The sequence below is a fragment of the Oryx dammah genome, unplaced genomic scaffold, assembly GCF_014754425.2.
Source record: "Oryx dammah isolate SB20612 unplaced genomic scaffold, SCBI_Odam_1.1 HiC_scaffold_18, whole genome shotgun sequence".
NCBI classification, from domain to species: domain Eukaryota; kingdom Metazoa; phylum Chordata; class Mammalia; order Artiodactyla; family Bovidae; genus Oryx; species Oryx dammah.
In genome coordinates, this window is record NW_024070202.1 from 38,211,782 (window position 1) to 38,229,532 (window position 17,751).

The 17,751-nt window shown below is 34.9% G+C and overlaps 1 protein-coding gene across 1 annotated transcript in view; it reads left to right on the plus strand.

Moving 5' to 3' along the window:
* The window catches only part of PCLO (piccolo presynaptic cytomatrix protein), a 381,893-nt gene that overhangs the window by 302,038 nt on the left and 62,104 nt on the right, over positions 1-17,751 (plus strand). Inside the window, 3 exon segments of the mRNA XM_040260713.1 lie at positions 2,945-2,995; positions 6,995-7,119; positions 9,836-9,862. Of these exon segments, the coding sequence (XP_040116647.1) occupies positions 2,945-2,995; positions 6,995-7,119; positions 9,836-9,862 (203 nt within the window).

The following is a 17,751-nucleotide window of genomic DNA, read 5'->3' on the forward strand; positions in this document are numbered from 1 at the left end:
ATAACAATAATCAAATCTGGTTATTAGTGCGATTCTCTATATACTTACAGAAATATAGAGTGAATAGATGTTAACACTCTTGAAGAAAGGGACTATTACCTATTCATCTTTTGGAGGGTTTATCATCAACATTTAGCTGGTATTGAGTTTCTTAAAATAAATAAACTTAATGATATTTATAGTATGCATAAAAGGCAATACTTATTTTTATTTGTTCTACAAATCCTACAATGTTAAAATATTGACATTGAGAGATTAGAGAAATACTGAGCAATGATCTGAAGCTTACATGTTTCTGAGTCAGGTAATATGTTCAAATATAGCATATGTTCTTCAGTTAATTTAGAAAATTATAATTTTAACATCCTTTTGTTTTTAATTAGTTATGAGGCTAACTATATATTAAATTATAAAATATTAATATTATGGAGTAAATTAAAACAAAAATATTTAAACCATAGCATAATTATATATTAATTATGTATATTTAAAACACCATCTACTAAATGTTCTGAGTGATTATTCATAAGTAATTATTAATCTATTAATAATGTTCCAGTTTAAGTGATTGCTTCTGCATAAATATAAGTAAAATGTGAATCTAAATTATTTAGACATAGGTTTAAATTATGTTATTTATATATACATATGACCATTTTACAGAGAAGGCAATGGCAACCCACTCCAGTACTCTTGCCTGGAAAATCCCATGGATGGAGGAGCCTGGTAGGCTGCAGTCCATGGGGTCAAGTCTGACATGACTGAGCGACTTTACTTTCACTTTTCACTTTCATGCACTGGAGAAAGAAATGGCAACCCACTCCAGTATTCTTGCCTGGAGAATCCCAGGGATGGGGGAGCCTGGTGGGCTGCTGTCTATGGGGTCGCACAGTCAGACATGACTGAAGTGACTTAGCAACATGACCATTTTAAATTATTTTATTTACTAATTCAATATGAATTTTTGCCTCCAAAATTTTTATTTTACTGCCTCAAGCTGTTTATTTCTGAAAACTAATCAGATTTTCTTCATATTATCTTTAAAATCTAAATAATTTCTCCCAAGTCATAGTATAAATAAATATCAACTAAAATGCTTACTAGCTTTAAGTGTTCTAATGAAATAGGTCCTTGCTCTCCCAGACTTTTCTATCACAGCACACAACAGCTCAGTAATTTTTTCATACTGCCCTTATACCAAAAGAAATACTTAAAACAATTAACATTTATTATGTAGTTAGGTCCCAACAATTTAATTAGTATTTATATCCTTACATCTTAGTAACCATTGGAAAAATAATGTATCTATTTCATAGTTATATACTAAAATTATTTATCAGTAGATATGTGTGCCTGAAGGGACTGCACAGCTATTCAGATGGTGGAATTGGTTTGGACACTGACACTCTCATTTCCTCTTCCACAATGATCACACTAATTTTCTTGCAGTACATTTTTTTTAATCACCACAGTCATCAAAAACCAGCTTCACAAAGGTATAACATCACTGAAAAGAAATAACTTGTCTCTAATCTTAAACCATAACTACCTGGAGCTGATTGCCACACCCCAGAACATTTAAAATTTGTCTGAATCTAGTTATGTTTACATGATCATATTTCAAATGAGTTACAACCATCGAAATGAAATCAAAACAAAATACATTATCAATCATTACTTGGGTTTTTTTTTATTTTTGACTTTTTAATCTCTAGTTATCCCTCAGCCTTGCTCATTGAGATTCATGGATATCTAGTTTTAGGAAACTTCCCATCTTTAATTGAGATAGAGTTTCAGGAACTTGTGTAGTCCTTCTTTTTCTCGACTTCTTTGCTTTCCTTAAAAGTTAAACAGTAAAATAATTAAGTAAACATAATTGTTCAATAACTAGCAGCTTATCCTTTGTAGCCAGAGCATAGTTCAGTGTTACTAAATGGCCATTCATGTAAATGAGCTTTAAACCCTTCTCCAAAACTTTACTAATGATTACACATTATTTTTAATATTGCACAAAACAAGACCTGGAAGATAGCTGTCTTCTTTGATTGCTCTCATTTCTAGCATAAGTTAATTTTTAAAAATAGCAGAAATATACCTAAATATTATGAATTTTCCTTTTCCAGTTAATTATTGTTATAAGGCCAATATGATGTGTATATAGGGATACAGGGCCTTTTCTGTCGGGTAGTAAGCTTGCCTCCATTTTAGTAAATGTCTCCCTACAGTGATGCCACATTGCCTGAAATTCTGTTATAGATCTAGAGTCAGGGACATCATTCCTTTTTTTGTACAAATTTGTACATTCTACTGAAATGTAACAGCTCGGGAATCGGTCATTTAATCAGCAGAATGAATCACTTTATCAGATCACATTCTGAATGGTTTTTAAGGCTTTACTGACATAAGAAAATTATTAAGGAAATGTGAACTTAGATTGAATGTTATGGACTTTTAATTAAAGGGGTATGAAATGCTAAAAAGTGTTTACCTGGGTGTCCCATTCTAGAAGAGAGTAGGACTGGACTGAGAACCCAGCAAAGGAATATAAGGTGGACTTTTATAACTTTTGGCCTCCTAGGCAGTCAAGTAAAAACAATATCTTTTTCATTTTCTTATAGACATTTAAAATCCATTAATTCTTAAATTGAATACTTTCAACCAAAATTGTTCCATTTCTTAAGTAATTGAACATACATTACTTCAGGTATAAAATTATAGCTTCAAAACAGGCTTCACACAATGAAAAAGAGATTTATGTATCTATAAAATTAAACATGTATTGAGAAGTATAAGTAGACACCATAATCTGAAGCAACCAAATGGACAAAATGTGCTTTCCAGGCAGTGTGCTCTGACCAAACAGAACTTAACTCAGAGGGAAGCTTAAATGGTAAATCCTGTGAAGGGTTTATCCATTAATCTAATCTATGTCTTAACATTGCAGCCTACTGATGCAGCAAAGGTTGTCTCTCATCCAATTACGGGGGAAATTCAGGTATGAATGCTTTTAAAAGATTATTATTATACCATCTTTGTGGCTCTTTTTCCCATTGGTCTATTGAGATTGTAAGCACTATTAGAACCTTAACTTTTTCTGTTTTATGACATACATAGGTATAAGTTTTTTAATACAATATATATTTTATTAAATCTAATTATACCTCTGGAAATCTGTACTTTGAAATCTACCTAATACCTTAACAGTATCAATGTATTAAGTCTCATTTACTTTATATTTGTTGAATGTGTTTCAAACATGACAGATTCTTCTGGAAATTTGAAGGTTTCTCATTGAGACAACTCTTGCCTGTAAAACCCCACGGACGGCGGAGCCTGGTAGGCTGCAGTCCATGGGGTCAAGTCGGACACGACTGAGCAACTTCACTTTCACTTTTCACTTTCATGCATTGGAGAAGGAAATGGCAACCTACTCCTGTGTTCTTGCCTGGAGAATCCCAGGGACGGGGGAGCCCGGTGGGCTGCCGTCTATGGGGTCACACAGAGTCAGACACGACTGAAGCAACTTAGCAGCAGCAGCAACATTGAGAGTTTTATGAGTCTAATGCTGTCCTCTTTTCTTCCTCTAGTCAACAATTGCTAAATAATTGCTGAACAGTTCTTCTAGAGCAGTGTTTCTCATACTGGAGGTCATAACCAATCTGTAATTTATCAAATTAATTGATAGGATTTTGCCCAGGAAGATAGAAGAAAATAGTTTAAATCATTTTGGTTTTTTTTTTTTTTAGTTCTGTGTGCATGTTTCTGTGTATATATATTGCATCATAAATGGGCAGATTCAGAAAAGTTAGAAAAATGATACTTTAGATGATACCAAAAAGTAATTTAGTGTAGGTAAGAAATGTCATGTGAAAAGAATTAACAAAGTAGAAAATAATAGCTATTTGAAGATAGTACATTTTCGATAAGGGAAAAGAACAGTGAGTCTTAGTTGCATCTACAGTACACTTTCACAAAGGGTAACAGATTTGAAGTAATTTGAGGATAAGCATAGAAAAAGGAGAAGTGTTTTCCTGGAAGAAGAAATGGTACAAGGAACGATTCTGCTGCCAGAGGGTAATGAAAGGAGCAGATCTGCTCTGCTGCAGGAAAATGTTCCTGTAGAGATAAGTTAAGACTAAATTAAAAGAACCTTGAACAGAAGCCGAAGGATGTTAGCCACAACATAATAGAGTGATCAGGAAATATTTTAGAGTGAGGGAGAGGCTAAATGAAACAAATATGTCATAGAAATTCATAGAGCCACAGCCTCTAGGAAGTATTATAAAGAGGAGGACACAAAGACAAAGAAATCAGTTGTCATCTGGGCATACCCTGATTGAAGCAGAGTGGAGAGTGAGAGTGGAAATGAAGAAGAAAGCACAGAACATGGGCACCTTAATAAGGACCCAGCAGGATGGAACTGAAATGACCAATGTGTCCTCGATCTTGCTGGCTCACTGCTATTTCTCACTTCTAGAAAGCCAAAGGTGATCTCTTTTCATTTCACATGCAGCAAAGAAAATGCTAGATATTCTGATCCATAGTATCTCTTTCTTTGTCTCATTTTTTTAACTTTTTGCTCAAGGGCCAACATGTGCTGTGTTTCTTTTTGGCTTGTTACAATTTGTTTTTTACTAAAAGGTTTATTTTCTAAAACCTTTTTATTTTGAATTAGGGTATAGCTGATTAACAAACAATATTGTGATAGTTTCAGGTGAACAGCACAGGCACTCAGCCATATATATATGTATACATACATAAATATATATCCATTCTCCCGCTAACTCCCCTCCCATCCAGGCTGCCACTTGACATTGAGCAGAGTTCCATGTGCTGCTCAGTGTATCCTTGTTGGTTATCCATTTTAAATATAGCGGTGTGTGCATATCCATCACAAATTCCCTAACTATCCCTTCTCCTTCATCCTTCCCTGCCCATCCCCCACCAACAACTGTAAGTTGTCTGTCTGTGAGTCTATTTCTGTTTTGTAAATTCATTTGTTTTGTTCTTATTTCCTTTTCACTTCAGTGGTCATTTTTAATTTTACAGTAAAAATTTGCTCTAATATTTTCAACTCCCAGTATATTTGCTTTGCTTTGTTTTCCTTTTTCTTTTTTTTTGGGGGGGGGAGTGTGGGGGGTGGCAAGGGGAGATACTTTCTTGTGACAGTGATTTCATTTTTTTTATATTTTATCTTCTGTCTTTTTAGCAAAGCCTTATTCCAGATGAAACCTTGTGTAAACACCCAAACAGTGAATTGCCAGAATGGAATAGGTCTGGTTAAGGGTTACTGGGGACATCTCATTTTCTCTCACATGTAACATCTGAGCAACTCTAAGTGTTCTCTAAGGCACCAAATTTACAGAGTACACTTTGGAAAGCACTCTCTTAGGGTATCCTGCAAATTTCTATTTCCATAAGAAATGATTTTGCTGCCTTACCAGTTGAAAGTGGACTTTTAGGCTAGCAGAGAAAGGAAAAAAAGGGGGAAATTTTGTCCTTAAAAATTTGGAAGCTGTTCTAAACATCAGTGAAATTAATTGCAGAATAATCCTGTATTTTAGTACTCCATTAAAACACAGTTACTGCAGTCCTAGACTTCTTACTTCTCTTCTTCCTTCATGGCCCTTTGTGTCATGTTTCATATTGCTTTCACGGTGGTCAGTGAGACTCTGGAGCTTTCTGTACTGAGAAGAGTGAACAAAGATTCCTTTTCTGCCATAAAACATAATCAGATCAAAATTAGGCTGAAATCAGTAAATCATTTTAATATTAAATTTTAAATGAAGGCTGACTCATCTAAGTTATTCCATTTTCAACATAAATATAGCATATCTGTTTTGCATGATTATAAAAAGTACACTCATTTTTTATTTATGGTTTTTCCTTTTCAGAGTATAGATTTCTTCCTTTCTGTTAGTGCTCCCTGAGTGGCCCAGGCAGTAAAGAATCAGTCTGCAATGCAGGAGGCCTGGGTTTGAGCCCTGGTTCAGCTAGATCCCTTGGAGAAGGGAATGGCTACCCTCTCCAGTATTCTTTTTTGGGAAATCCCATGGACAGAGGAGCCTGGCCAACTATAGTCCATAGGGTCTGCACAATCCATGACCTCACAAAGAGTCAGAAACGACTGAGCAACTAACACCTTCACTTTCCTTTCTGTTATTTGATAATTTGAAACAGCATCAAACAGAATTGTCCTATTCTAAAAGATGCCAAAGGAATTTTTCATTTTTGAAGGAGAAAAATTGGTTAATTCAATTATTTTGAATCATGCTGGCTTCTTAAAATTTAGTTTGGATGTAAGTCTTTTACTATTCAATGACAACTTTACAACAGCCATTAGACATCTATGAGACAATGCCTCTTCTTTTCTCTTCAGTTTCTGAGATTAAAGAACAGTTGTATTTTATTATCTTAACCTCACTCTGTTAAGAAAGCAGGCACAAAAAGAAAAGCTACAGGTTTTCAGCTATTGTACTATAGAAAGAGATCAAATTGCACATTCTTAAATATCCTGACAATTCAGTACTAACGTATTTGTGTTTAAATAATGATTCTATACACTGTTAACTATTTGATGAAATGCAAAAGATATTTTCTAATAAATTTATCAATTAGTTAATTTATTTTCAAAATTCTGGCAATTGTATTTATGAACATTAACATTTCTGATTTTGCTAACAGTAGAAATTTTGTTTAAAAATGTAACTAGCATTCACTGTGTTATTTTCCTTCTAAATGAATTTTAGACAGGCCAGAACTTTCACAGTGGAAAGAATGAACAGCACATTTACTAGTAATTAATGTGTGCCTGGGAGCTCCCAATTAAATTAGACATTAACTGGTCTGTTCAGTTTCAAATACAATGAAAGTGACAGTTAATGCTTCTTATGAGAATTTTTTTTTAAATACTGGCAAAATATTGAACGATAATGTATTATATGCCTTTTTAAAAACAAAATAACGTTCATGGAATATTTGCTGTTCCTTTAAGCTTCAAATCAACTATGATCTTGGAAATCTCATAATACATATTCTCCAAGCAAGAAACCTAGTCCCTCGAGACAACAACGGTTATTCAGACCCCTTTGTTAAAGTGTACCTTCTTCCAGGGCGAGGGTAAGTAAAGAAGTGATTTCTTCGAAGTATCATAAGTATTGCCGTATGATTTTTTTTAAAAATAGTGATAATGTCTTCTGATCTCTAAAGAGCTTAATATCTTTTGCTTAGTTTTATCTATAATACATGTCATACTTATTTATTTCCAATTAGTAAGCAATGTGGAATTGAAAATTTATAATTAAGCCTTAATGGGTTTTGGAGATTCATGATTATAACAAAAGCTGCCTGGATAAGAATGTATTAGTATTTCAGTTCTGGAAACCTCTTGTGCTATGACCAATCAGGTAGACTATGAAATCATTTCAGGAATTGTTTGTGGCAGATTTAAAGAGTTAGTTAACCTTTCAAAATGTACTTGTGAAACCAACGTTCAAGGACTCATCAGTTACTCTTTTATTTTATAGGACGTGTATTATTCAATACATTAAATGCTCATTAAATGACTTGATGCATCATTATTTACATGCATATTTTCAAATCACTGTTCTAAAATTACAAAATTAAAAAATAATATTTGAAATGTCAACTTATGTAGATAAATGAAAAAGATCTCTTTAAATCTCTTGTGTAAAATATAAACTTTATATAAAGCAAGTACTCTTTAGAGATGTTTAATTTTCACATAATAAATGCAAATTGCTGTAGTCTTATATATAAGTCATAATTCAGGGATGGCTTCAAACCAGTAATTTGGACCCAACAGATCATTACCTTTTATGAAGAATTTACACTAGCCAAATTAGTATGACGGAACCATAAGTAATCAACAATTGGAGGTATAGTTAAAAAAATTAGGGGATGGTTATTGAAGATTCTGGTTTCCTTTTTGCTGTGTTTTCATTTAATTTGAAGAGCAACATTTTGATATAACTTTTTACTGGGAAATTTTCAGTCATTGGAAGTATAAGTAGAAAGAATAGTATAATGATCCATCATGCACCCATTCCTCAGCTTCAACAATTACCACTTTCTAGCCAATCATGTTTCATTTTTACCCTTGTACACTCCCTCCATGCAGATTATTTTAAAATAGATCTCAACTATTGTAACTTTTTTATGCAAATAGTATATACTTCCAAAAAAAAAAAACTTTAAAAGTAATTACAATACCACACATAGCCATAATAATGTTTAATTTTTAAATCTCTTATTTCCCCCAATTGCCTCCTAATATTTTCCTAGTCAGTTTGACGACCTAGTTGATATATATAAAATATTCTGCCCATCAACAGCAGAATATGTGTGTGTGTGTGTGTGTGTGTGTGTGTGTGTGTGTATATATATACTTTTCAGGTGCACATGGACCACTAACCAACATAAACTATGTTGTGGGCCATAAAACAAAGCTCAACAAATTTATAAACACTGAAATCATACAAAGTATGTTCTATAACTGTAGTTGGTTTGTTTGGACAGGATATAAATTAGAGTTACACACTGCATTTGAATGCTGCTTACCAGTTGTCACAGCTGTCAAATCATCAATTGTTAGAGATTCGCTTTCCTTGTTGCTATTGAAAGAGCCATGGCAGAGAGAGCCATAATTTTCAGTTGCTCGAAAAAATCAAATTAGATAATATTCAGAAAATAATTTGAAAATTGCCAAGTGATATATCTAATTCGGTATACAGCCTTTAATTTCATCCTACCCAATGATTTTATTTAGAAACTTAGAATTGCTGGTATTGGTACTCTAGTTTTAATTCATAGACATCCAGCTAGCCCTATAGAACAAGAAAGAGGAGTTTCTATGTTAGTTTATATCTTTATGCAGTAGTATAACTGCAATGTTTCTACTCTTTTGAAATATAGTTGATTTACAATGTTGCATTCGTTTCCGGTATGCAGCAAACTGATTCAATTCAAGATACTGAATATAGTTTCTGTGCTATACAGTAGAATTTGCTGTTTATCTGTTTTATATGCAGTAGTCTGTAACTGCTAATCTCAAACTCTAATTTATCCCTCCTCCTCAAGTACTTTATTTTTTTGGCATGAATATAACAACAAACTGATAACTGCATTCTGCCTTTTATTTGGGTCGTTTGACCATTAGTGTTATTTAATGACAGTATAAGAGGAAATCACTGCCAAGGATATATCTCTAATCAGCATTTGCTAATGAGTGAAAATAAACACTCTCTTTTAATTTTCTATCTTCTTTAATACTCTAGAGTGTCACTTATTATACTACAAGAGAGCGGTTATCTTTATTTGTTACAAGATATGTTTAAATCCTATTGCAATCCTGTTGCAAACTTGAATAACCGGAAAGATCAGACAGGTGGCATGAATATGGCAGTCCATTCCCGAGTGGGTAACAGAAAGAAGAGTGGGAACTATAATGAAATGAAGAGTGATGTTCCCACCTAAAGCTATCCCCATGCAATTTGTAAAACAAAATATGCCTTCTAGATGGGATTTGACCAAAACTCATGCTAGTATGCCATTCCTATTCAATTCCTAGCCTTTTCTTTAAATTACTCCTAATTACTATAGAAACCAAGACCTTGGGATGTATGATACTTGGGAAGCATTATTTTCACCTTAGTTCAAAGATTATTTTCTACCTCATGTTGTTTGTGTATTATGGTGCAGCTCCTTTAGTTTTTATTCTCACATTTTCTTCCTTCCTTCTGTTCCTGACTTTTTTCTTCCTGTCTTTCCTGCTTTCCTGCTGTATCCTTCATTCTCCATCTTGGAATCAATGCAGACAAGTCATGGTTGTCCAGAATGCAAGGTAGAGTTGGTTCTCTTCCAGTGTCACACTTTGCTGAAATGTCTAGAGTTTTTTTTTTTTTGGCCTTTCATGTACATTTACCTGCATTTCAACGTGGGCTATAATTTTTATTTTTCTGCATGTTGGTATCAATTGAATTAGGCTAATAGCAGGCTGTTCTGATCACAACGTTACTGAATATGTTTAGCAGATACATGCAGAAGAGGATAGAAAAGTCGAAAATAGTAAAAACATAGAAAAGTAGGATAAAGAAATATCACTCTGTAATTAGACATAACTAAAGTTTTGTTTATAGTTTGTCTGCTAAAATTCATTTAGCTTTCATGTAATAATCATGGCTTAGGTCCTTCTGAGTCTTCTATGACAAATTAAGAAAATATAGAATCATTTTTCAGAAGAAAGTAATTGGCCTTCTGGATGACCAGTACTACGCATATATCCCATCCTAAACATGAGAGCTGTCTCATCTTTTACTCTCGGTTAGACCTGACGTTGAAACACTTCCATGTCTTTTGACCTTCTGTACCACAAAATTATTGCTGTGCAATTTAGGATGCCATAATCTGCCTGTTCCAGCACGAGAACAACCTCCTTTGTCTATTTTCTGCTGCTGCTGCTGCTGCTGCTAAGTCACTTCAGTCGTGTCCGACTCTGTGAGCTAGAGGGTGTTAAATCAGTATATTGTCAGTTAAGGGTTTTTCTTAATATATAGCCAAAAGCATTTTTTTGCACACCTCATTGCATATAAATCGAATGTGTTATTTAGTTGGGGAGGTGACTTTTATACCATCTGTAGCAACACAGTGATGGGAATTTTAATCCCACCCAGAATATTAATGGTACAAGATTTTTGTCTTTGATAATAAAATTCAATATCTTTACTAAACCTGACAAACTGTTGAGCAAAGCAGGCAATTTCTGACTTGTAAGAGCTTAAATATTTAAATATTTCAAATAGTATTAGCCAATACAACCTTTCTGGTGCCCAGAAGCTGTTTCCTTGCAGCCACATAATTATGGCTACCAGAAAATTTGAAACTGAGAAAGGTCACTTGTTATGACTGGCTTTCTCTTCTCAGGCATCATCCAGACCTCTCAGACTGATTAGCAAAGTGAGTTTTGTTTCAAAGGGATCATGTCATTTCAGAACAGACATTATCAGTCGCTTTATTCAGAAGCTTTCTCTCTTTTATCAGGAGAAACCAGGGGGAAATTATCGGAATGACAGTGCTTGTCTATATTTAATTTAGAAGAGAACATGTTTTTTGTAAATGTAAATAATAGTCAAAATAATCTGAGATGTGCTGGATTACAGTATAGGAGATCTAGAAGTCACTTAGTCATATCTTTCATATTGAAGATTTTCATCATGTCTTCTAGAATTGGCAGTGTGAGAAGGAATTATACTGATAAAGTATTGACATTGTAAGTTAGACTGAAGAGGCCTATGAGTAAAGTCCTTAAAGGCTTGAGTTTGAAATTCAGCCCTACCACTTAGAAGCTGTGAGGTTTCTCTAAAACTATGTCCTCTTCTACCTAGGAATCTTAATAGCCCCCTCCCAGGATTTTTGTGAAACACATGAAGAATGTACCAAAAATGATAAGCATAATGTCAGGCACATAATAAGCTCTCACTAAATGGCAGTTGTTATTATTTATAGAGATGTATAATAAATTCCATGTTGTCAGTGGTCACTTAACTCTGTAACAGAAAAGAGATATAGAATGCTTTGGCTACTGAATTATACAAAATTATTTAACAACACTATATAGAAAAGCAACTTTTCTTCAGTAATAAGTATAATACATCCTTAATGATTAAAAAAAATAATTAATGTCCTGTTAACTAAAAGAATTTCACTGGTCTGGTTTTCTTGTCTCCTTTCATTTCCTCTTCCCATCCTTTGATCAAGATGTTCATAAGCTCTGATAGCCCAGATATCAGCCAAGATGAGGTAAAAGAAAGACAATAGCCTAAAGAGTCCATTAACTCAATACTTGTCCTTAGATAATTAAGAAATGAAAATGAGCATATCTGAAGGATTTCATTCTGCTTTTCTTGCATTACACTGCTAGACAAAGTGCAGAATTTTTTTTTCCCACTAATGAGATTTTGCTATAATTGAAGCTTATTTTCACTATTCTGGTACCTGGAATTCCAGTTCCTGGCTGGACTTTCGCTAAACACCCTTGTTAGCATCTCAAACTATTTCCTCTGGAACAAATGTGAAACGGGTATACATGTTGTATATATTTACAATTTGAAGGCCAAAACTTATTTTATTTCAGTAGATTTTTAAGAAAAAAGAAGTACACAAAAAAAAAAAGTACAAACATGTTTTAAGGATCCATTCAATAAACATTTTTTTTAGCAGAAACTACTCCAGACTTTTTGCTGGGGTTGGAATTGAGAACACAGCCATAGTCTCAGACCTCAGGGAGCACAGTCAAATGACAAGTCATATATGCATTCTTTCACACAGAGAAACAGAGCTTATAAAATGGGATATGTTCTGTGCTTCTTTCTAAATTAAAGGCAGTATCCTCAGAGGAATAATTTTGAAGAAAACTTGGCGGGTAAAGAATCCGCTTGCAATGCAGGAGATGCCAGTTTAATTCCTAGGTCAGAAAGATCTGCTGGAGAAGGGATAAGCTATCTACTCCAGTATTCTTGGTCTTCCCTGTGGCTCAGCTGGTAAAGAATCCACCTGCAATGTGAGAGACCTGGGTTCAGTCCCTGGGTTGAGAAGATCCCCTGGAGAAGGGAAAGGGTACCCACTCCAGTATTCTGGTCTGGAGAATTTCACGGACTGTATAGTCCATGGGGTAAAGAGTCGGACATGACTGAGCGACTTTCACTTCACTATATGTGTGGGTGTGTATGTGTGTATATATTTATGTATGTATATGTATATATTTATGTATGTATATGTATATATATGACTCATTATAATATTTCAATAAAAAATTATGTATGTATTTTTCCAATCAAGAAAAAGCAAATAAATGAAGACCTTCAATATTTTATATAATTCTACGAGGGTTAAATATAAATAAGCCATTATATTCCATTCTTCTTTCTCAATATTTTTTAATTAAAGAGAAACTCAGAGAACTGTTTTATTCTGCTGGTTTAGGAGAAAATAACTGAATTTTAAATATCTTTCCTGTCAACCTTAAAATCATACTTACTTATGAAAAAGTGACCATAACAATAAAAATCAAAGAAAAAAGAAATTAGTCAAAACTTCAAGGAAACAAAGGTTTAGCTTTTTTGATAAGCACCATGTCCCATCTTGATTAATTGGCTTTTTATTTTCACTTATTAAAAAAAGTCTCTGATTATTAGATATGACTTACTTATCCTAAAAAAATATTATTTCAGCCTTCACATTAGAGACCGTAGTGTGTTTATTAGACAAGGTGGGGAAGAAAAATGAGCTCCACTTTTTTCTCCACCTGGATTTCGGCTCACATTCAAGAATTCTGCTTACCTGACCATCTTCAACTTATAAATCCACAGATTTTGATATGGTGCTGAGAAATGTGGAGTTTCCAATTGTTTAAAGTCAGAACATAGTCCATTGGCATTTTGCCCAATATAGTCAGTATATGGTAGCCATAAGACAAGGGTAAATTAAGGCAAAACTTTGTGTGGCCTTTGTGGCCTTCTCTGCACATCAGGAAATTCAAGTGTGAAAAGATTGCAAATGATTTCATTTGCATTTACACAAGTCCCCCTGGGCTGGTAGAGGCAAGATCAGGAGTAAGATGTGTTTACCTTCATTAACCTCAAGTCAAAGGATACAAACCGGAGAGTCGAACTTATGTTATCTAGTAAATTAAACATCTAAATTTTTCCCAACTAATTCTTCTTATATCACCCTTAATATAAAAAGCAAAATCATAAAATATAAAAGGATGTAATTTGCTAAAATAATTTTTGATTTTTGTTATAAAATATTTTAAACTTACTGAATATTATAGAAAATGCTGTCACAAGTTTTATGTTCTTGATATCCAATTTTATCAAATCTTGATATTTTTCTATATTGGCTTCAGTTTCCTTTTTTTTAATAAAAGGTATATTATAGCTACCCCTAAAGCCCTCTGAAACCATTCCCCTGTTTATCTGAGATAACCACTAACTAGAGTGTAACATCTATAAATCCCATGCTATCTTATGATATTAACATGTTTGTCATAAATATATACAAGTAGATGTAAATAATTTACAGTATTATTTCATGTGATTTCAATTTACATCTTGATAACCTACTCTAGGTTTTCTTCTGAAAATTATTTGCTAAAGATTTTTTAAAATATTTATCCATCTTGATATATAAGGTATTTTCATTCAATTTAACTACTTCTTAAATTTCATTGAATGAATGTATTATAATGCCTGTATTTCCTATCTTATTCACATATTATTAAAAACAATATTGCAATGAACGTTCCTGAACAATTCTTTAGGTACGTGTGGGACAATTCTCTAGAGTAAAATTGGAATAAGTTAAAGTGGAACTTTCTGAGTACTTGGATATATAAACTTCACTAGACAGATTTATCTAAAACATATACATAAAAATATATGCTTTCTGTCCACAGTTTATGAACGTTTGTGTGTCTTTGAATCATTGCCTATTCATTTCCCAGAATTCTTTGCACTTTATGCTGAATGACAAAATTGTCACATCGTGTTCATATTTTTGTACATTCAAATAGGGTGGTTAAAAATGAGAACAGTGCTGCTTCATTTCTTAAATTGAATTCAGTTCACAGTGGCTGAAATCTGAAGTCTTTGGAGACATAAACTAGTCAGTTCTCAATCTTGACAACACATTAGATTTACTCATGTCATTTTTAAAATTCTGATGCTCAAGCCTCACTCCAGGACTGTTAAATAAGACTCTCATAAGGGATAAAGGGAAGGGAGATGTGGACGCATACTGTTTGCACCACCCCCCACAGCTGGAACACAGATCCCAGAGTGATTCTAACAAGGCAATCAATGTTGGAGATTATTGCCCTTATATATGCAATAAGAAAGAGAATAAAGCCAGAGGGAGAAAAAAGATATTTGGCTGTACTTCAGTTTAGTTGCTCAGTCATGTCCTACTCTTTGCGACCCCATGAACCGCAGCACGCCAGGCCTCCCTGTCCATCACCAACTCCCGGAGTTCACCCAAACCCATGTCCATCGAGTCGGTGATGCCATCCAGCCATCTCATCCACTGTCGTCCCCTTCTCCTCCTGCCCTCAATCTTTCCAAGCATCAGGGTCTTTTCAAATGAGTCAGCTCTTCGCATGAGGTGGCCAAAGTACTGGAGTTTCAGCTTCAGCATCATTCCTTCCAAAGAAATCCCAGGGTTGATCTCTTTCAGAATGGACTGGTTGGATCTCCTTGCAGTCCAAAGGACTCTCAAGAGTCTTCTCCAACACCACAGTTCAAAAGCATCAATTCTTCAGCACTCAGCTTTCTTCACAGTCCAATTCTCACATCCATACATGACCACTGGAAAAACCATAGCCTTGACTAGACGGACCTTTGTTGGCAAAGTAATGTCTTTGCTTTTTAACATGCTGTCTAGGTTGGTCATAACTTTCCTTCCAAGGAGTAAACGTCTTTTAATTTCATTGCTGCAATCACCATCTGCAATGATTTTGGAGCCCAAAAAATAAAGTCAGCCACTGTTTCCCCATCTATTTCCCATGAAGTGATGGGACCAGATGCCATGATCTTAGTTTTCTGAATGTTGAGCTTTGGCTGTAGACGTATCTCTAAAAGTGAGTGGTGAAATGGAGCTTGATTCTCAATATTTTTATCTAGAATGAATAAACTAGTGTCTGGGGGACAATAGTAGATATTCCAGAATTTAGCAAGGCTTGAGGCCATTAATATAACAAGAGTTAGCATGTTGTCCATTGTTGGGAATAGGACTGCAGGGAAAGGCAATTTATGAATTCCAGGCACAGGAAAGGACCCCAGACAAATATTAGGTTGGTCCAAAAGTAATTGCAGTTTTTGCATTGTTGATATTTGCCATCTGATATTGGAATACGTTCTAAATAAATGTGGTTGTTATACATCATTTTAATGCACATTTCTCGCTTAATGTTTTTTGCTAATGACTTATAACTTGCTATCTATATTCATTTTAGACCATGGAAATGATGTTAGACAAAAAGCAAATTCAAGCAATTTTCTTATTTGAGTTCAAAATGGGTCATAAAGTAGCAAAGACAACTCACGAAATCAACAATGCGTTTGGCCCAGGAACTGCTAGTGAATATATGGTACAGAAGTTTCAAGAAGTTTTGGCCCAGGAACTGCTAGTGAACATACGGTACAGAAGTTTCAAGAAGTTTTGCAAGGAGACAAGAGCCTTGAAGATGAGCATAGTGGCCAGCCATCAGAAGTTGACATCGACCAATTGAGAGCATCATCAAAGCTGATCTTCTTACTACTACACAGGAAGTTGCCAAAGAACTCAGGGTCAAATATTCTGTGGTCATTCAGTATTTGAAGCAAATTGGAAAGATGAAAAAAGCTTAATAAGTGGGTCCCTCATGAGCTGGCCAGAAATCAAAAAATCACTATTTTGAAGTGTCATCTTCTCTTGTACTCATTTCAGGAGCACATATATTATAAATAGAAATGTCATCTTCTCTTATTCCACACGAATCATTTCTTAATTTGATTGTGATGTGCAACAAAAAGTGGATTATCAATGACCAACTTAGTGACTGGACTAAGAGAAGCTCCAAAACACTTCCTAACATGGAACAACAGACTGGTTCCAAATAGGAAAAGGAGTGCGTCAAGGCTGTATATTGTCACCCTGCTTATTTAACATATATGCAGAGTACATCATGAGAAACGCTGGGCTGGAAGAAGCACAAGCTGGAATCAAGATTGCCAGGAGAAATATCAATAACCTCAGATATGCAGATGACACCACCCTTATGACAGAAAGTAAAGAGGAACTAAAAAGCCTCTTGATGAAAGTGAAAGTGGAGAGCGAAAAAGTTGACTTAAAGCTCAACATTCAGAAAACTAAGATCATGGCATCTGGTCCCATCACTACATGGGAAATAGTTGGGGAAACAGTGGAAACAGTGTCAGACTTTATTTTTGGGGGCTCCAAAATCATTGCAGATGGTGATTGCAGCCATGAAATTAAAAGACGCTTACTCCTTGGAAGGAAAGTTATGACCAACCTAGATAGCATATTGAAAAGCACAGACATTACTTTGCCAACAAAGGTCCATCTAGTCATGGCTATGGTTTTTCCAGTGGTCATGTATGGATATGAGAGTTGGACTGTGAAGAAGGCTGAGCACTGAAGAATTGATGCTTTTGAACTGTGGTGTTGGAGAAGACTCTTGAGAGTCCCTTGGACTGCAAGGAGATCCAACCAGTCCATTCTGAACATCAGCCCTGGGATTTCTTTGGAAGGAATGATGCTGAAGCTGAAACTCCAGTACTTTGGCCACCTCATGCGAAGAGTTGACTCATTGGAAAAGACTCTGATGCTGGGAGGGATTGGGGGCAGGAGGAGAAGGGGACGACAGAGGATGAGATGGTTGGATGGCATCACTGACTCAATGGACGTGAGTCTGAGTGAACTCCGGGAGATGGTGATGGACAGGGAGGCCTGGCGTGCTGCGATTCATGGGGTCGCAAAGAGTCGGACACTACTGAGAGACTGAACTGAACTGAACTGAAAGCCAAATTTGTACCAAACAAAGGTCATGGTCACTGTTTGGTGTTCTGCTGCTGATCGACTGCCCCTTTCTGAACCCCAATGAAACAATTACATCTGAGAAATATGCTCAGCAAATCGATGAGATGCACCAAAAGCTGAAATGCCTGCAGCCGACAT